At 62.0% G+C, this 20,127-nt stretch overlaps 2 protein-coding genes across 2 annotated transcripts; one reads left to right on the top strand and one right to left on the bottom strand.

Annotated features, from left to right (window-relative positions):
* The first annotated feature begins 5,550 nt into the window (after positions 1 to 5,550).
* On the top strand, positions 5,551 to 6,874 carry HES3 (hes family bHLH transcription factor 3). The gene is made up of 4 exons (XM_016214598.2): positions 5,551 to 5,610; positions 5,713 to 5,808; positions 6,052 to 6,133; positions 6,501 to 6,874. Exons 1-4 carry the CDS (start codon positions 5,551 to 5,553, stop codon positions 6,872 to 6,874), a joined length of 612 nt encoding a protein of 203 aa, XP_016070084.2.
* A 1,753-nt stretch (positions 6,875 to 8,627) lies between these two features.
* Positions 8,628 to 19,428, bottom strand: GPR153 (G protein-coupled receptor 153). The gene is made up of 6 exons (XM_087820155.1): positions 19,359 to 19,428; positions 15,127 to 15,594; positions 14,249 to 14,678; positions 12,334 to 12,526; positions 11,530 to 11,711; positions 8,628 to 11,109 (listed from the first exon to the last, which is right to left on the bottom strand). Exons 2-6 carry the CDS (start codon positions 15,480 to 15,482, stop codon positions 10,438 to 10,440), a joined length of 1,833 nt encoding a protein of 610 aa, XP_087676281.1. The 5' UTR covers positions 15,483 to 15,594; positions 19,359 to 19,428; the 3' UTR covers positions 8,628 to 10,437.
* Positions 19,429 to 20,127: the final 699 nt, after the last annotated feature.

Raw genomic sequence — 20,127 nt, 5'->3', positions numbered from 1 at the left:
CAAAATCAACTCTATGAGCCTCAGTTTCTGTAAAATGGGGATCCTGATTTCACAGTCAAGTATTGATAACATTCTGTAAAGCCTAGTACCAGGTGTAAATGATGCTCAGGAGATATGTGCTGAACTCAGTTGGTCAGAATTAAAAGGAGATTTTTAATGTTTTAGAATCCAAAATCCCCAGCGCCATGTGGGAAGGAGGCCTGTTGAACTGCCTCTGCCCCAGTTTCTCAGACTCAGGACTTCTCCCTCTGTGCCAGGAAGCCTCAGGGCCACTAGAGGGTGCTCCTTGCAGCTTCAAGCCTGGGTGTGAGCATGTTCCTGGGGCACAGAGCTGCTCCCAGGAACCTCTATCTCTGGCCATTGACTTCTGCTCTCCACGCTGACTTATGGCCCCGATTTCCCCCAGGCACCATCCCCATTCTTGGGGCACAGAGTAATGTAACCCAGACTGGAGAGCCTCCTATCTCCTCTGCCCATCACTTCACCTTAGACCCTACCAGTCCCATCTTGGAGAAGGGAGAAAGAAAGGGGAAGCAGTCACCTCCCAGATAGGGCCAGACAAGAGGGATGGGGAATTTTTAGAAGTTACTGGAGTTGCTAAATCTCTCAGGGCTCAGGGCTCACAGGCCAGTGATGGAAGAGAAAGGCAAGTAAGAAAATATATTCACACACTTACATAGACCCAGAGAAATGAAGTAACACAAAAAGATACAAACACACAGAGGAAAACAGAGAGGAAGACAGAGGGAAAGACACTCTGCTTTCCCACCACAGAGGAAAGCAATCTGATCAAACAAATCCACTCTGCACCCTGCTCTCCAGTGTCACCCCCCTGTCCAAGGGAATAGCAAGCCTACAAAAATATAAGAAAAAAAAAAAAGGAAAACTGCTCAGCCCTGCGATGCCTTGCTTGCCCCCCCTTTTTTGGGGGGTGTAAATAAGCATTTGAATGTGTTTTGTTCTAGGAGCTGCAAGGCCAGCACAAAGGGAGCTCTTTCTCATGCAGGGCCTTCTGTAGGGCCCTCCCTCTGCCCTGTCATCCCGCCATCCTCCCACCAGCTGAGGTGGCCTTCCATCTTCTGCTGGCCCAAGTCAGGATCCCTCTTGTTTAAAGAATCCTAAGAGCCACCTTGACTTTTCCAAGTTAAACTGCAGCCTGAGATGAAATCAGTCTTCCTCTTCTTCAGCGGATTGCTTTATTGAACAAGAGAGAATGGGGTGGGGGTGGGGCTGCAGAGCAAGCAAGAGGCAGGTGCAAGGATGGGCGTTAACCAAGCACCTCCATCCACAACAGTTTCCCAGGATGAAAAATTTGCTCTTCTTCAAGCTTGGCACCAAGTAGGAAAAAGTCCAGGCACCAGGCCTCTCCTTCCTCTCTGCTTGTGGGTCCCCAGTCACTTGCTGTTAGAGTGGCCTCCTGGGCCCCTTATCACTTACAGGCTGCCTCCAGTTCCCACGTGGAGGCGGGGGTGAGGCTGTCCAATGTGGCTGCAGCTCTTCCCGGGAGGGAACCCTGGTCCTCCAAAAGTTTTCTCTTCCCTCCCCTGGCCATTCTGGGCTCCAGTCATGAAAGCCTCCCCTCTCTGGTCTGGAAATGGGTAAATGACGCGTAATTTATGAGCACCTCAGCCCAAAGTGCATAAGTCATATGTGCACAAAGCAGCCGGGTAAATATTTAAAGATTAGAGCCAGCTGGGGAGAAACACAAAAGGCTGGGACAATGGGGGTCTCTCTGGATTCACCCTCCTGGAGCTGGGCCAGCCGGGTTCAGTGTTGATGCACTCACCAGAGTCCCAGCCTTTGTCCCCTGGAGGACCCTTGGCTGCAGAGCTATTTGGAGTCCCAACACAGCTAAAGAGAGTTAAACAATCGAAGCCTCTCCAACCCCATCTGGAGACAATTGGCTGAGTCATTCCAGTGCTTTTGCTGTGTCCCAATAGTTAATTACACGGAGCAATCACTCCATTCCACTTTGAAATGCATCTGTGGAGGGGAACGGTGCATTTCTCCCACCAGTCACCACACCCCAAGTAGGCTTCAAAACATTCACCAGTGAGCATTGCTTTAAATGCCCCCGGGGGGGGGGGGGGTGTGCAGAAAGGAAAGGGCTCCCGCACAAGGCAGACAGGCTGCACGGGGCTGTGAGCTGGGATGGCTGGCGGAACGTCTAATAGGGCTGTTGTCCTGGAGCCTGCAAATCCCCTCCCCACCTCGTTTCCAGACCTGATTTGCTCTGTAATGGTTTTGGGTTTGGGGTTTTTTTTGGCAAAGTCAAGAAAGCCAAAGGGGACAAGGGAGCGCAAAGACTAGTCACCCTTCGCCTTAATTCCCCAGCGTGAGGAAGCAGCGCGCTCTCAGTAGCTCCAGAAGCCCCCAGGGCCCTCCTGAGCTACCGGGTGAATCTGTTCCTTGCATGAGCAGCCTCGGTCTCCCTAGCGCTCTGCCTGGACTTGTGCTCCTTTCCAAGCGCCCAGGGGGCCCCAGAGCCTAAACATGGAAATTAAGTAGGTCGCCTACAGCCCGGCTTCCGAGTTGGTCCATGCCCTTCCTGGCAGCTTTAGCGTAAAGTACCGTCAGGGCGCGGGGTGAACCCCTGCCGCATCCCCACTTCAGAAAATGCCTCCCCGGCCCCTGCGCGCCTGGGGGCTCGGCCTGCCTGAGTGTGCGCCGGACGCCCAGGCGCGGGACTGGCCAACAGCATCCGAGACGCAGCGGAACTGGGTCCGCAGCCCTGGCATCGATGGGAGAGGGGACTCGGTGGAGACTTATTTACGATCTTCTCCGATGACCTCACCTTTAGCTTAGTGGGGGAAGTGGTTGCGCACAAGGAGCCCGAACTGGGGTCAAACGGGGAAGAGGTGGGGGACGCCGTTTTCGAGCATCGGCTGTGAGATCGGTGCGACCCTCAGCCCGCTTGAGGCGAGATTGGTGGCGGGAGAGCCGGACTAGGAGAGGGGAAGCTGGGAAAGTGGGGTGGGGGGAGTCAGTCTAGGTGGGGAGACCACAGCCGGAGAAGGTGCCGAGGGGTGGAGGGGGCAGCCAGCCGTGCCCGGGTGGGGGTGGGACAGCAGGGGGCTCTTGAGGTGCGCGGGGGCGGATCTTGGCGGCTGCGAATCCCGCCCCCCCCCCCCCCCGCTCCCGCCCGCCTCGCCCCAGCAGCTAAAGCAGAACATTGAGAATTAGAGCACTTTGCGGTCAATTTTCCACTGCTTAGGAAACACTAAGCCACCCACGTGAACGGCCCCACCCTGCGCGGCTGGGATCCCTGGGCACCGGCTGGAGAGCTTTGGTGGCCCGAGGAGCTGCGAGAGCCGGGGTGCGGGCGGGAGCGGCCCGTGGGCCCCTTTATGGTGGCCCTAACTCTGGAGAGGGGGTGGGCCCTGGGCTCCCGCTGCGGGCCGCGAGAGCCGCGCCGAGGTCCTTTGGTTTGCTAATGCGCCGGAGTTGAAAGCCGCGGGCGGCGGTTTATGGGGAGGGATCATAACTAAAGGACAAATTGCCCCGCTGCCCGCGCGGCTCGGGAGCCCAGGCGGGGGTGCGAGGGGTCCTCCAGAGCGGGGCGCGCGCCCAGCTCCGGGGCAGATGTGCTGCAGCTGGAAGCCTGCGCGCGGCGGGGCGCCCCGAGCTTGGCCCCGAGGGGGAGGGCGCGGGCGCGGCTTTGTGGGGCCGGCACAAAGCCCTTAACACTCCACCGCCCCCTTTGTGCCCGGCTGCGCCGCCCGCCCGCCCCGCGGCGCCTTTGTACCGCGCCGCCGCCGCCCCAGCCCGAGCCCGAGCGAGCGCTCGGAGGCCGCGGGGCCCCGCCAGCCCCGGCGCTTCAAAGCTGCGCGGCGCGTGCCGGCGCCCTCCGCCTGGCCTCGGCCCCGCCGCGCGCCCCGGCCCGGCCCGGCCCGCATCTGGCCCGTGGGCCCGCGGCCCGGGCGGAAGAGCGCCCTGGAGTGGCCGTCACCGCAGCCTCAGCCTGAAAGGAAGGCGGGGCGCCACTCTCCACGCAGCTCCGCGCCTGGGGACGCCGCCGCCCCCGCGGGGCCTTTCGTTATCCCCCGGGCGGAGGCGGGGAGGGGGAGAGATGCCCGGCGTGGAGGGAGCTGGGGGGCCCACCCAGAACCCTGCAAGTTTCCCCTCCCCCTCACGTGGAGGCCCTGCAAAGGCCAATTTATTCACGTCTCAGCCGCAGGGCTCAACTGCGGGACGTTTGTGTCCACGCGACTTCCCATCGCCTTCGAAAGCAGCCGCGGGGCTCCGCATTGTGCGGGACCCCATTTTACAAACCCTGAAACGGAGACTATGAGAGTCCAGCAAAGGGAGTTGTGTAGCTTTGAACCCAGGGTCTCCCTGGACTTCAACCTTCCGGTCAGTCACAGCTACTGGAGTCCTGCCCGGGGGCCAAACCCAGGACAGCAGGAACCCCTCCGTGGCCTCGGCCGTCCTGGGCAGGCGCCTCCTTCCCTGAGCTCCCTGGGTCTCCGGCCACAGAGGACTGAGAGGAGGCTGAGGTCCCAGGCCTCCGAAAGTGCAGGATGACGCGCTCTCAGGTGATCAGTGGTCTTCCCCACCCCCACCTTCCATTTGTCGGGACCCAGAGGAGGGGGGATAAGCTCCAGGCCTTCCCTGTAAGGCCAGGGCTCTCAGAGCCTGCCCTGTCCAGCCAGGACAGCCTGGAAGCGCCGGGCTGGGGCCGGGGAAAGCTCTTCTGACTGGCCCTGAGCTGAGGCTGCCTGCAGCTTGCCCCACTTTCCCCGGCAAGGAGCAAAGTTCCTCACAGGGCCAGAGGGCACCTGAGCCCAGGCTGCATCCTGGCACAGGAGCGCTCCCAGTCCCAAGGCCCCCGTGAGGAGGAGGCTGGTTTCGGCCCTGCGGGCGGGCTGCACGCTTTAATGGGACACATGTCGCCGTGTGGCCCCCGCAGGCCCAGCCTGTGCCCGGCTTTGAGCGGCCACAGGCAGAAAATTGCCTCATTGTCCCGACATTAGGGCTACTAATGCGGCGTTGCCAGCTCGGCCAGAGCGTGAAGCCCACAGAAAGGCCTAGCTGGCGGGTGCTCCCCGCCCTGCCCCCCACCTCGGCATCTTCATCAAGCTGGCGGAGGCCTGGTGCTCTGTCATAGTTATTATTGGGCCTCAAAGCTGGTTGGGCCCACAAACCACCCAGTGGGCGCCCCTGTGAATGCTCAGAGATGAGAGCAGCAAGGACTGGGCAAGTGGGCCTGGTGGTGAGGCCCAGAACCTAGGGGCACTGGGTCAGGACAAGCACGGAGGGAGTGGGCATGGGAGGGGACCCCAGACTTGGGAAGTGGGGGGGGGTGAGAGGGATAGAGGAAAGACAGAGAGGGTAAAACAGGGTTGCTGGGGAGGAAGGAGGGACCCTGGAGGAAAGGCTGAAGCCTGGGCTATGGGAGGGGTAAGGCAGAGGAGGTGGGGAATTTACTGGTGTGTCCCCTTCTTGTCCCCTCCCCCTCAGGATTCCTGGGTCCAGGATCGCCTCATTGACATGTAAACGAGGGGCCCCTATAAAGGCTGTTTGGCCTCTCGAGGGCACAGATACCATAACATGGGCACTGAGCCCCAGACCCAGGGCAGCTCCGGCGGCCCTGCAGGCAGATTCCGAAAGGTCTGGGGTTCTGAGGAGCTCGGGGTGGGGACCCTTCCAGGCCAGCAGAGGCAAAGGGCGAGACAGCTGTGGCCTTGCCCTCCAGCAGTCTCTTGTCCACAGATCTCCAAGCCGCTGATGGAGAAGCAGCGACGGGCTCGCATCAATGTGTCGCTGGAGCAGCTCAGGTCGTTGCTGGAGAAACACTATTCCCACCAGGTGAGACACAGGGACGGGGTGTGGGTGATACGGTCCCCAGCCTCATCTCCTCCAACACGGGCTCGGGGTGTGGGTGATACGGTCCCCAGCCTCATCTCCTCCAACACGGGCTCGGGGTGTGGGTGATACGGTCCCCAGCCTCATCTCCTCCAACACGGGCTCGGGGTGTGGGTGATACGGTCCCCAGCCTCATCTCCTCCAACACGGGCTGCCCAGCTAAGAGCTCTTTCCACAAACCCGCAGATCCGAAAACGCAAGTTGGAGAAGGCAGACATCCTGGAGCTGAGCGTCAAGTACATGAAAAGCCTTCAGAACTCGGTGCAAGGTAGAGGTGGGCCCTGGAAGGGTCGGGGAGGAGCCGAGAGGGGGCAGCTTGTGGGATCAGAGCGAGCCCTGCATAACACAGGGCCAGATAAAGGAGGGACGGTGGAGAAGGTAGCGCTGGGCAGTGGGCAGTTGGGTGAGGAGGGCCCAGAACGCTGGAGGAGGGGGCAGCAAAGGCCCGCAGGCTGTGGAAGAAAGTCTGGACTCCGGGGAGATGTTCAGGTTGCCTCCCCTCCCCTCCCTTCTCCCTTTCCCCTCCACACTTCTCCCCTCCCTTTCTCTCTGTTCTCTACAACTCTCCTTTTCTCTGCCCCTCTTCTACTCTCCCCTACCCTCCACATCTGTCCCGCCCGATCCCCTCCCCCCAGGGCTCTGGCCGGTCCCCAGCGGAGCCGAGTACCCGTCGGGCTTCCGTGGCTGCCTGCCCGGCGCTGGCCAGCTTCGGCGGCCTGGAGAGGAGGGTGGCGGCGGACTGCGCTGCCCCCTGGTGCACGAGCGCGCGGCCGGCAGCACCATGGACAGCGCAAGTCCCGGTCCCGAGGCGCCCACGCAGCGCGTACCCTGCGCCCCCGCCTTTTGGAGCCCTGATCCCGCCGCCCGCGGCTCGCGGTCCCCGCCAACCCGGCGCCTCCTCCCTGGTGGTCTCCCTGGCCCATCCACCAACGTCTCGGCACCGCAGCCGGCGTCTCGCCCCTGCGCCGAGAGCGCGGGGTCCGGGCTGCGCCTGTGGCGGCCCTGGTGAGGCCCAGGCGGGGCCTCGGACTCAAGGGGTCCTCCGTCTGGCCTGCGAGCGTAGAGACAGTTTTGCGGGCGCCCGTGTGACCTCAAACGTCCGTCCTAGTCCCGTGGTGAGGGTGGCCGGAAGGGTGCCGCGTGCCCAAGAACGCAGGGAAATACACGGAGCCACAGTGGACTAGGGTCTGCAGGTCTAGGCATAATCCACCCCCAACCCCAGCCTCACCTACTCAGCCTGGACTCGCGCTCTCCTTCTCCCACCTCTAAAGGGGCTGGGGGGCGGGGGCGGGGTATCCTGGGCTACGCCTCTTTCCCAGGGCCCAGAGCTGGCAGTCCGCCCTCGCCCCCTCCCCGCAGCCTCGCGGTGGTGGGAAGGTCGCAGCCGGCAGTGGCGCAGAGCAGACCGCTTGCAGCGAGGAGAATCGCTGCCCCGCCCAGGCCCATTCAACCTTCCGAGGACGCCGGGTTCCCACCGGCACAAAGCACGCCAGGCCCGCCCCGAGGGGGGGCCCAGCCCACCCCCACCCTGGGCCTTCTCGTTTTCCACGCATCCCCTCCCCCTCCGCACGCAGCGCGGCACCCCAGCCCCGGGCTCGAGGTTCCAGGGCTCGCGCCTCAGAAGCACCGCGCAGAACTGCCCCTGCCCCGCAGCCCGCTTGGAGCTCTGGCCTTGGCAAGCGAGATGCTCCTCCCTCCTCCTCGCCCACCCGACGCTCTGCCCCCGCGGCTCTCATGGCTGGAGGGGGCGAGGGGGGGCGCTCGCGCGACTCTTGGGGGCAGGGGGCGCGCACTGTCTTGCCAGTTTGAGGGCTGCTGGAGTGAAGCCTGGCTCCTCTCGGGGGAGAGTTCACCCTTTCCCACTCGGTAAAGACCCTGGTCCTGGCTCTGCAGAGACCCCGCCACCGGATTTCTGGGGCCGCCTGGGAGCCCACGACCCTCGACAGCCCTCGGAGCGCTGTACACCTGTTTGGGGGATCCGGACACGCAAGGAGGTGCCTGGGGGTGGGGGAAGGGACGGGGTTCTTGCGCTGTGCCCAGGAAGATTTCGGCACCTCCTCCCACCAGCTTCAAATTCAGAATAAAAACAGTGCGAACCTGTGAAATGGGTATAAAGAGACTACCAAGGTTCTTATTTAGCCTAAGATGCCTCCTTAAGTGCATCTTTTTTAACTACAAATATCAACTTTGTATAAAACATTTACTTTTGGCTGCCCCTGTCTTGATCTTATGCTAAACCCATACTGGTCAAATTGCGGGTAGAGAGCGGCCAGGCTCCCCCACCCCACCCAGCGGGCTCTCCGGAGCGCAGGTTGGGGGGGAGGTCGGGGCTGTGGCGGTTTGGGGGCGGCTTCTCAGGTCTCGGCTTCCCACAGTCCTGAATGTGGGTGGTGGCGTTAATACCTCCTCTGGCCACCAGGTGGCGATCGCGCACCGCAGACCTAGGGCGAAGCCTCCAAATTCCAACTGCCCTGCCCTTCTGGCCCTCTCCAATCAACCTCCCAGGGACTAGCGGCCCCTGAAGCCATCGGCGGGGTAGGGGCTTCTCCTATTAGGGCCTTGGTGCCCACTCCAGGGCTCTGGGTCCCCCAAACTCTCTGTGTGGGGTCACAGCACATACCAGAAAAAATGGGAAGCCCAATCCAAAAGTGGCGCCCTAGTAGAGGAATTTGGGACCCAAAGGGAGAGACTTTTGGGAGCAGCTGGCCAGGGGTGCTGTTCGGTTCTAGAAAGTTGCTTCCATGAAACTGGACTAGAAATGCTAGATGCAAATCATAGGAAGTTTTTATTGGATTATGTACAGAAGAGAAATGCTTAGTTGAAAAAGACCCAAAAACCTACAAACGGATCCCTGGCTTTGGGCTGAGTGGTTGTATGAAGACATAACTCCCTTCCCACTAAGCCCAGGGTCAAGCTGCTCATCAACGCAGCAAATGGGCCCGGGGAGGCGGCTGCACAAAGTGTGAGAGGGAGTCCCAGGATCCTCCACTTCGGGTCCTCCCTCCCCTTTGTTTTTGTAAAAACCAGGACTAGAGGGACTTCGGGGTACCACGTCCCCTGCAAGTATTGCCATTGGATATGAGTGAAAACCCAAGGTGACAAATGGGCCAGCCTGAGGGGGAAGAGTGGCTAGCTGATGACCTCATGACATGGTGGTCCTTGAAGGCACAGCAGTGCTGGCTGGGCTGAACAGCAGTCCCCTACATTGCTCGCCCGTGGCCAACTCATCCCCAAGTTCACCCCACAGGCAGGAACTACAGGGACCTCTGAAGGTGAGGTGAAGCCAGACAGTACATCTTCCTCCCTGGCCTCTTCTGGGGCTGGGACCCGGTCTGGGGAGTGAAGAGAAAGGCTTAGCCACTGGAGGGCAGAGGCAGAGCAGGGGGGAACAGTGTGCAGGCCCTGGGCCTGCTCCAGAGTTTCATGTTTTGGGGCCACTCCATGAAGGCAGGGGCCAGGACCAGACAGCCTCTGCACTTGCTCGTCCCTCCAACTCAAGGTTAGATCTGTTCCTGTGTCTAGGGGCTTCCCCCAACAGAAGACCCAGCAGTCTCCTCCCCAGGGCCCATGCCAAAGTCCAGGCCCACAAGGGGTCTGCCAGGAGGGAGAGCAAAGAAGAGTCCTGTCCACATGGTGGGGGAGGACCCTTCTCAGAAACCAGGCCTTAAACCCAGAACCTGGGAGGCTGTAGGCCAGACCTGTAGGGTGGGGGATGAGGCTGGGGGTGGACACCAGAATAAGGAAGCCCACCTCCCCCTTTGCTTCAGTCCTTCCCATCATGTACCCACAACCTTCACGGTGGGAATCACAGAGATGGCCCACGGGGTGGGGACAGGCAATGAAAATTGATGCAAGTGAGGACAGTTAGCAGTGGTCGAGGCGGGTGTAGTGCTGATGGCCACGATGTCCAAGTGGTGTGCTTTAGCTGGGGGCGTGGAGTGAGTTCCCAAGGGGGCCAGGGACACTGAGAGTAGGAAGCCTCCGGCCTGGGGCCACAGAGGGCCCTAAACTACCTCTCATGCCCTGTCCACTCAGTGGTCAGAGCACTTGGACCAGCAGACTTCTTCAGTCCTGAGAGTTAATATGGTCACCTGCTCATCACAGATGGGGAAACAGAGGCAGAACGGGTTAGCAGGGACACCTGCTCTGAGAACTTGTTTGGGCTCTGAAGACCCCTGTGCTTAGAGACCCTCTGTACCCCACCCCCTGAGGTGGGACACTTCTAGTGCAGTGGAAAGCCGGGCAGTCCGGGGTGGCTCCCCATCCTGCAGAGCCCACCTTTGTCCCATCTGGTGGTGGCCTGTCCTGGGGCTCCTCCCCAGCCCACGTGTAGAGCCCGCCTTTACCCAGGCCCAGCCTCACCCTACCCCAGAGATGAAGTGCCCGGCGCAGTCCTCCAGGGCATCCGTCGCCCCTCTAGGCAATTCCCGCTTCTCCAGGCGACAATGCTACACCCTGCCACCCGGGGGTGGCCGGCACTCGTCCAGGTGCCGTCGGAGGGCTCAGCGCGGCCCTGCCCTGCGCCCTGCGGGGACAGGTCGCTTCTTTGGTGCTTTGGCCCCGCGGGCGCCCCTAGGTGGCAGAGCCGAGCGAGTCCGAGTGCAGCGTGACGTAGCCAGAAGACTCGGAGGGCGAGCTCAGGAAGCTGCTGGTGCTGCCGCCGGCCACGTGCAGGCCCGAGGTCTCGCCCCACGACGCGCTCTGGGCCGCGCGCAGGGGCCGGGCGCGCGCACCGGCGGCCGGGCGCGGCCCGGGGCTCCGCGGCGCGCCGGCACCGCCAGGGGGCGCCACGTCCTCGCCGGGCCGGGCGGTGCCGGGGGCGCCGGGGGCGCGTGCGGGAAAGGGCTCGGCCGGCGGGGCGGGCGGGCGGCGCAGGGCCTGCGGCTCGCGCTCAAAGGCCGTCAGCGCGAAGGCGTCGGGCAGCAGCGAGGCGGAGGCGGAGCGGGCGCCAGGCCCGGGGCGGCGGCGCGGGCTGCCGGGGGGCGAGCCGCGCGCGGGGCGCGGGCCGCCGTGCGGGGCCCGGGGGCGCAGCGCCAGCAGGCTCTCGGCCGAGCGGCGGCGCGGCCGGAACGGGGGCGCGTCCTCCACGAGGGCCAGCAGGCTGTCGCGGCGCCGGTCGGGCCCCGCGGGCTGCACCAGGGCGGCCAGGTCCTCGCCCGAGCCCCAGCGCGGCAGGAAGGCCGGCAGCGGGACCACCGCCCAAAGGTCCGCGTCTTCGTGCGAGAAGCGCCGCGTGGGCGGGACCTGCGGGGACCGGCAGGGTCACCCTGGCTGCCCTCGTAGAAAATAGGGACCCACTTCTCCCCACACGGGGCCAGGCGGCTGGAGGATCAGGAGCGACGCCTGGGGCAGAGGGCACCCTGGTTCTATTAAGGGCAAGTGCCAGTCTCTCCGAGCCCCGGTGTTGTCGTCTGTACCTGGGGTGCTTGGGGAGAAGGCCCGGGAGTGCGGTGCTGCCCGAGGAAATAACAGGCGCCAGAGAGACCACTCTCCCGGAGCACAGGGGAGCAGGCACAGGGGCTGGGGTGCCCCACCTGGCCCATCCTGGGAGGGTGAAAGCCACCCCCGAGCTGGGGCAGGCATGAGACGGGTTCCGAGGGGAAAGTCCTGGGGGAGGTCAGGATGCCCCCCACCTTCGCACTGGGTGCCTTGCCCTGTCCTTACCTGCAGGTATTGCATCTTGTCCTCCTGCAAGGGCCCAAGCGGGTAGAACTGAGGCAGGCCCCCCTCCAGGGACAGCTCGTAGTTGGCCATCCTGTCCAAGGCCACGAAGTCGCCCCCGTAACTGTAGTCGAGGGAGCGCTCCAGCATCAGGTCCTGGGGCACGCCACCCTCCAGGCTGGTATCTGCAGGGTGGGGCAGAAGCTTAGGGTCAGGGAAACTTGGGGGCATCCATGTTAGTCCAGGGTCCCCCACAGGCATTCGCAGGGCAGAGGGCTGGTTAGTGGAAAAGAGGAAGGGCCGGGTCCTGGGTGCAAATCCTGACTCTGCCACCTTTTAACTTTGGGACTGAGGAAGTCACACATTGAGCCAGTTTCCTTGTCAATGGGGGTGCGACCTAAGGTTACCTTATGAGTTTGGGGAGACTAAGTTCACACAAGGGGCTGACAGTGTCTGGTATGTGGCAAGGTCTTAGCTTAGGGTAGCATTGTCATTGGTGGGGGAGATAGGACCTGGGTCTGCAGGAGTCACTGGGGACCCCTAAGGTTGGAAGCTCCGAACACATACAGTAGCTGGTGTCCACAGCTATTGCCTGGGGCAGGCAAGCGGGATCGGAGAATGCCCCATGGGACACTGGGGTCCCTTAGGGGATCAAGCACATTTGGGAGTAAAACGGGATGTTTAGTGGTTGACAATGGGATCACCTCAGTGCCATGGGGTGGTCACCTTACACCTGTTATCCCAGTGACTCCAGTGACCTCACCCAGATGTCCCTCTCCTCAGGGGCCACTCTCAGGGCATCCTCACCATCGCTGGAATCCTCATCGTTGGCCATGAGGGCCATGCACTTCTCCCAGACAGCCTTGAGGTCGGCCCGGTAGCGGTCGCAGGCCCAGAGGAATATGGGCAGCAGGAGGGCCTGGGTCACTGAGCACCACAGCACACACAGCGCCATCCAGGGCGCCGAGGCGTCTGCCCGCAGGCTGCTGAAGCTCACCACCTGTGGGCACAGTGCTCAGCCTGGCACTCGGCAGGACCCCCATCGCACAGCTACAGCTTCCCCTCCCGGACTCAGTTCTCCCATGTGGATGGCAGGTCTGACTGCCCGCCTGCCAGAGGAGGGGCAGTGGTGGCAGACAGAGCTCTAGGCTCGAGGGCAGGAAAGAGCCAGAGAGTGAGGGCAGAAGCCCTGCCCACTGAGAGCTGCTGGCTGCCAAGATAGTCATAGCCCCGTGTACCAGGCAGCACTGGGCATGACTTCCCTCATGGTACTCCCATGACTGCCCGAGGACAGGGGTGCAGGCATGGATTACCACCCCCTTTCTGGGAAGAGGAAACAGGCTTGGAGAAGCCGGTCTCAAGCCTCCCAGTTCAGGGACAATTCTGCCCTCCTTACTTCCGCATGGCAGTGGCCTCCTTGGCCCTGCCCATACACTGGGGGTCTAGGCCTCAGGCCCCAGAGGAGGAGTCTGAGCAGTTTCTGAGGATCAGAGGGTCCAGCCAGGTGGCCTTTGGGTCACTGCCCAGGGTCCCTCATCCCTCCTCTCCCATTCCCCCACCCCCAGAGTAACATTTAACTTAGTCCCCCATCAGAGAGGAAGACGGCATGATGCAGACATCACGTTGGTTCTGCCATATGAGCTGTGTGCCCCTCAGAAAGGTGCTCAACCTCTCTGGGGCTCAATTTCATCTGTAAAATGGGCCAAGAACACCGTACAGGATGAGACAGATTCTAGACACTGTACCAGGTCTGCAGCATGGAGTGGGCTCCATAAACAGCACCCCCTTTCCTGCCCTGAAGAGAAGCTGGGGGGCAATTTCATACACACTTCTCCCCCTCAGCACAGGGCGGGGGACCCCAGGCTCCACTGCACATAGGAGGAACCTGTACCTGGGGGGTGCTGGGTCCACCAAAGATGGAACAGCAGGTGGTTAGGGGTTGCATCTCTGACTATGAGGCTGCCACCCCACCTGTCACCTTCTTGAGCTTGTGTCCTGCAGTGTCTCCAGGGACAAAGACCTACCCAGCTGTTTGGATGAAGCTTCTCCTGGTCCTTGTCCCTACACCCTAATCTGTCCTGCTCCAGACTCTTCAGGGGGCTGGGCTAGACACCCATGGGTGGGAAGGGCTGGCTCTTAGGTCTAGACTTCATTCTTGGGCCAGAGCTAGGCCCAGGCCCGGCAGGACCCCAGTTAGCCTCGGTGGACCTTGGACCCTGTTGGCAGGGCCTTCCTCAGACCAGATCTCACCTTGACCTCACCTCCCCAGCCCTGGGACGAAGTCCAGCTCCCCAGCAGACATTCAAAGCTGGTCCTGCCTCCCAATCCAAAGCTGACTGTGCCACACCAAAGCCTCACTCTCTACATCCTAGGACCTGGACCCACCAGGAAGCCTGTGGGCATGTTACCCTACCTTTCATACCCTCTGCATTGAATGGGCCTCACTCCGGTGAGCAAGGTCCCTGCAATGTGGCAGAAAGGCCCTGGGCTGTGAAGTCACCTGGTGAGTTCAAGTCCCACCATGGCTGCCCTGACTTTGGGTTGGTCATTTACCTCTCTGAAGCTCGGATTCCAAGCCTGTAAAGTGGGGGCATGGATAATGCCCCCCTTAGAGGGCTGGGTATGAGGATTCGAGCACCTGATGCCTACAGTGTGTCCGCCCTAGGGCCGTCCCAGAGCCCGCGTCCCCTGATAGGCTCCCACAACCGACAGGCTCACCCACCAGCACGGGGAAGCCCATGAGGCAGTCGTAGATGAAGACAATGGTGGCCACCAGGCCCGTGATCTGCAGCGAAGTCTTGGCCGGCTCGGAGCCATCGATGGAGGAGCGGCGCTTGCCCTGCGCGTCCTCTACTACAATGGTGGGCACGGTGAAGGCACGGCGGTCCGCCGGGCGCCCCACCCGCACAGCCAGCGTCTGGAAGAGGGTGATGGCTGTGCAGACCACGCCCATGGCCACGCTGCCTCCCACCAGCAGCAGGAAGCAGACCCCAAAGCCCAGGCCGATCTCAGCCACGATGAAGCGGCAGCCGTGGGCATAGAAGCGCTCACTTGTGTCATGCCAGCCGACAGCAGGCAGGGCTGACAGGATGAAGGACACCATCCAGATGCCCATGACCGTGTGCACCGCCTGCTTCTTGGCATTGCTCAGCCTGACACGGGGTAGGGGTAGGACAGAGGGACTCAGTGTCACTGACAGGGTCTCTCCAGGGCCCTGGGGACCTACAGAGGATCCCCAACTGCCCTGGCCCCCAGTACATCACAGGCATGCCACAACCAGCATGGTGCGCTTTGTCCCTTGCACAGGGGATACTCATGCACATTGTCACATGTCCTTCTCACCAAGCATTTCTGTACCGGACACTGCACACCCATGCATCCCTACATGTGCATGCCCCCACAGCCCCGAGGGGCCCCTCCTGAGCCACTCTGCCCGCCCTCAGCACAACACAGGTGTGGCACCCCACATGGGGCATTGTCACCACACCAAGGGCATCATGCACACAGGTACACAGGTGGTCTTTGTGTTCATGCCCACAGGTGCCCCTCTCCAAGCACAACGGACATTCAAGTGCACATATGCACATGCCAGAGGCTCACCTGTAGTTAACAGGCCAGCGAACCATCCACATGCGGTGGTAGGACAGGGAGGTGACGGAGAAGCAGGTGGCCAGAGTGAGGGTGTAGAAGGTGGAGACGAAGACCTTGCAGAGGCCCTCGTTCCACTCGTAGTCAGGGCGCTGCCGCCGCAGCTGCACCACAGCGTAGGTGGCGATGGGCACCGCTACATTGAGCATGTGGGTGGCCGCGAGCGTGCACAGCAGGAACTCCAGAGGCTTCCATTTCTTCTGTTTGGCACCCACACTGAGGATACCCCAGGCATTGGCCAGCAGGGAGAGGCCTCCGCATGCCAGCCAGCCCACAGCGCTGCCAGGTGGCCGCCGCTCATCACTCATGGTGCAGAAAGGAGCTGGCAGGCAGCTGGGGCATCCTCCTCGAAGCCAGGCCTTGGCTCGGAGCAGCAGCCCTCACACCGGGTGACCCGAGGACACCAGGGACCACGAGCATCTGCAGTGGGGGAGAAGCCAATGAGTGCTCAGTGACTCTCCCTCTAGCTATAGCATCGGGCGGGGCTCCAGGGGGTGGGAGATGGAGAGGTTCACCCAGTATGCCATCACCTGTTGGTTCTGGCTCACGCTGGGCTGCTTCACTCTCCTCTCCACTGTCTGTGGCCCCTGTCCTTGGCACCCCAGGTCCCTAATAAGTGCATGTTTCCTCATTCCCGCCACTCTTGGTTAATGTGTGGAATCTAGGCTTCCTTTCAAGCCATCCCTGCCATCCCAAGCCATCCCAAGCCATGTGTGCAATTGGCCCTATCCCGCAACAAGCCCTCTTGCTAGCAAACATCCCCAAATCCTAGGACAGCCCTTGCAAGGCTCCCTCAGTGCACGCCGGGGACCCTCATCTTAATTTGTCCCACTTCATTTGGCAAAATGAGGATGTGCCTGGGAGGGTGAGTCCCCTAAACCTCCCCTGTGAGGTAGGGGTGATCTGGTGAACCCCCAGCTGGCCTTCCACATCCTGGAAGGCCTCCACTCCACCATAGGCTCCAGCATTCTAGCTGTGTGGTTCGAGCAAGGTCCCTGCACCCCTGTCCCCCACTGTAATGGGACAAGGATACTTCAGGGGGAGGCTGGGGTGGACAGGTCTTATGCACAGTGGGTGCTCTGGGTGGTGGTATTATGTTACAGGTGCCTTGGGCACAGGGCAGGGACCAGACCTTGATCCAAGACAGAACTGCCCCATCCTGCTGGAGGGCTGGGCAGTATCTCCCTCCCCCTTGCCAGCCTGGCAGCCCTCAGCTGCCTCCAGTGGGGAGTGCTGGCCAGTCCCTGATGTGAGGCCCCGATGACAGGCCCCTCTGGCCATAGCCTGGAGCAGGTAGTGTGGGGAGAAGTGTACGCTAAGTGGAGGTTCTCTGTGTGCTCTGTCTACAGTTGGCCCTTCTCATCGGGGAGCCTATTTAATCTCATTGGCCGCACTTGTGGCCCCGCAGAGCCACATGATCCGCCAGGGACTGTTTCTAGCTTGGGATGGACAGGCCACTGTAGGACCCTAGCGCTCAGGGCAGAGGACACACCTCCCAGCACAGCCAGGCCCTGGCCCATGCTTGTCTTGCCCGAAGTTCTCTCGGTCTGTCTGTGGCCTGATGCCCCTGGACACTGAGGGACCTCTGAGGGATGTGTGTCATTCATCTTGGTGTCTCTGCTGTGGGCCTGCCCAGACCCCTGGCCCAGGGGAGGAGTCCATTCTGGATGGAACACACCAGTGTCCCTTAAGGGCCTCCTAAGGGGCTCTTGGGACTTCTGGTGTCAGAAGCCTCCTTCTCAACGTGAGGCTTCCGCTTGCAGAATGGCCTTCCCTTCCCTATCCCAGGCCCAATATGGGAGGCAGGGTGGCCCTGTTGGACCCTTGAAGCAGCTATTCCAGTGTCCAGCAAACCTCCTTGACCTCAGCATACAGAGCCACACAATGTGAGGTAAGAGCTGATAGACTCCAGCTCCCCACTAGTTCCTTCACTCAGCTGGGCTTTGGCTTTCTTATGTGTAAGCTGAACATGATAGTACTTACCTTGAAAAGCACTGTAGGTACTCAATAAGCTATGCCAGGGGAAGTGCTTAGCATGGAGCCGGACACACAGTAAGTGCTCAATAGATGCTTGCCATGTAGATGTCTGCACCAAAGCCCTCCCGGCTCGCTCACCTACACTGTCTCTTAAGGGCTAAAACACTGAGCTTGGAAGTGTGGGTCACAGAGTCTCCCTGATCAGCACTTGGGACAGGCCAGCTTTGGGGGTGAGGAGGCCACAGGGCTGCCCCCAGCCCTGTGGGGTACCTGGCAGCCTGCTGGGGTCCAGAGCAGGCAGAGTGTGGGTGCTCCTATGGTCCAGAGGCTGCAGTCATCAGTGATCTTTGAATTATCAAATAGGAAACTGGATTCAGCATGCACCTGGTGGGTCAGCATTTTTCCACCTGCACTGGGCCACGTCAGCTGGCCGATTGGGAGGCCTTCCCTGAGATGCCCAAGCAGGCTCTGTCTTACCCCTGTGACACTAGTGCAGGGTGGTGGGGAAGGAGCCACAGGCTACCACTGGCACAACCCTTCATGTAACAGGTGATCCCCTAGTCTAGCGTAATGGGGCCTCACTGCAGGGCAAGGCTTTAGGTTTGCAGGCAGGGGAGCATGCCCTGCGGGTATAGGGAGGAAGCATCCTCCTGTGAACAGGCACACTCCACCCAGTGAGCATCCCCAGTGATGTTGTGTGCTGGGTAATGTCACCAGCCCTATTTTAAAGATGGTCAAGCAGAGGCAGAGAAAGGTAAAACCATTTGCCCAAGCTACTATGTGCCAAAGCGAGGATCCAAACTCAGTATGCCTCATAAAAAATCCTGGCCTCTCAGGCTTTGGCCGGGTAGCTCAGTTAGGGAGAGCATCATCCTGATATGCCAAGGTTGCAGGTTCGATCTCGGGTCAAGGCACATACAAGAAGCAAACAATGAACGCATAAATAAATGGAACAACAAATCTATGTTCTCTCTCTCTCAAAAAAAATTTTTTTAAAAAATCTGGACCTCTCAAATCCCAAAATGCTCAGGAACAAGGCTTTTTTTTTCTTCTTCTCCTCTAGTTAAGATGAGCCTCCTATCCCTGCAGGGTGGACCCTACTGTTCCCACACTGCAGAGGGGAACACTGAGGCTGCAGCCTAGTGCAAAACAGGGAGGGAAGTGTCAGTGATGGTTTCGGGGGCCGGACTCCTGAGATCAGAGACGAATGTCACTAGGGTGAGAGTGGGGAGTGTACACCAAGACCTCCAAATTCAGAGTGAGAGGGGGATGGTTCTAAGGGAATAGGGAGTCCCCCTTTCTCCAGAATGGTGACCCACAGATCACACACTTGCTGTTCTTTTTTCATGAACAAGGGACACTTGGGGCCGGACGCCAGGCTGGGCTCCCTCCAGTGGGGTCCCCATTCCGCTCTCATATCAAAGCGCAGGCTGCAGGGGTCATAGGCCTGGGACCCACAGCCCGGAAGACTCCCTCCGCAGCAGGGTCTGCGGGCGGGGCCGGCGTGACGTCACGGGCCCCGGCCAATGAGGCCGCGTGGCCCCAGGGCTCGATTGCGCAACAAAGAAGACCCAGAACTTGAAAGGATTCCCGGGCTCCGTCGGCCGCCCGGGGCTGCTCTTTGCCGCGCCGCAGACGGTCACCCGCAAGGCGCGGCCTGGCGCGCCCGGGGCTGCGCTCGGGGCTCGGAGCCTCCGCTTCTCCCGCACACCCCCGTCCCCTCGGTCCCCGATACTCGGTGCTCAGACCCACTCCCGCCCGACCCAGCGAGACCCCGCCTGCGGGTCCAGCCCCAGGGGCCCCCAGCCCTGCCCAGCCCCGAGGGCGTGTCCGAGCCACCGCAGGGCAGCGGGACTCGGGCGGGACTGCGGTCCCGGACACCGCACCCTCCCCCACACCGACTACGCCAGGCAGGGGTGGGCGGCTCCCAGAACGGCCACCCCCGCCCTGCGCAAGCCAGGGCCCGGGACGGCGCTGCTCAGCCCGCAGGCTGGAGACAGACGCAGGGACAAGCCCCGGGGAAGTTACCTCCTGAAGTCCCCAATTTGGGGCGGTGCGCAGCCCTAAGCGGTGCCCTCGGGCCCTCGGACCGAAGCCTCTACCGACAGACCGCGGACAGCCTCTCCCCACCCAGAGTTCTCCCGCCGGGGGTCCCTGCCCGGGGTCCGCCCGCGCGCCCGCCCTCGAGTTAGGGCGGCTGCTCTCACCGTGCTTTCGGGCTCCCGCTCGCTGCTCCCGCCTCCGGCTCCCGCTGTGGCTCCCGCGCCCCCGGGCCGAGCGCGGGCCGCCCGGGACAGCGGGGAGGGCTGGCGGCGGAGCAGCCCGAGGGCTGGAGCATCCTGGCGGAGGCCGCCGGTGGCCGGAGCGCTCTGCTCGGCTCGACTCGGCGCCTCCGCCCCTCCGCGCGGGCGCCCCTGCGCCCCTCCCACCCTTCCCCCGCCCCGCGCGCGCCGCCGTCACGGCCGCGCTCCGCTCCCGCGGCTCAGCGGGCTGCGCTCGGCCGCCGGCCGGGGGCGGGGGGCGGAGCGGGGCGCGGGCTCCGCAGGGCGCCTCCCCGCCGCGCGGCCGCCCGCCTCGCCCCCACCCCCCGAGGCGCGGCCCGCCGTAGCCGTCTGTCCGAGCGTCTGTGGGTCGGCTGTCTCTCCCAACCCCCGCCGCGGGGCTAAAGCCGCCCTAGGGACCGCAGCGCCTCCAAAAGCTGCCCTCTTGGGTCGGTTCCCACTCCCGATGCTGACTCAACCCCTTGGGGACCACCCAGGCCAGGAGCCAATAGAGCCTGGACAGGAATGGACAGTGAGAACCTAGGACCGGGGTGGGAGGCTCAGGGAGGCCTTCCTGGAGGAGGACACGCCTAAGGTGAAAAATGGTGTGGAGAAGAGCAGGTGGGGGGCCCTGAGAACAAGCAACTTCTAGGAACTGCGTTCGGGGCCAGCACCGGGGCAGGAAGACGTGAGGCTGAGCAAGCCAACGATTCAG

The sequence above is a fragment of the Miniopterus natalensis genome, chromosome 9 (assembly GCF_054644295.1).
Source record: "Miniopterus natalensis isolate mMinNat1 chromosome 9, mMinNat1.hap1, whole genome shotgun sequence".
NCBI classification, from domain to species: domain Eukaryota; kingdom Metazoa; phylum Chordata; class Mammalia; order Chiroptera; family Miniopteridae; genus Miniopterus; species Miniopterus natalensis.
This window is presented reverse-complemented; position numbering and strand designations above follow the sequence as displayed.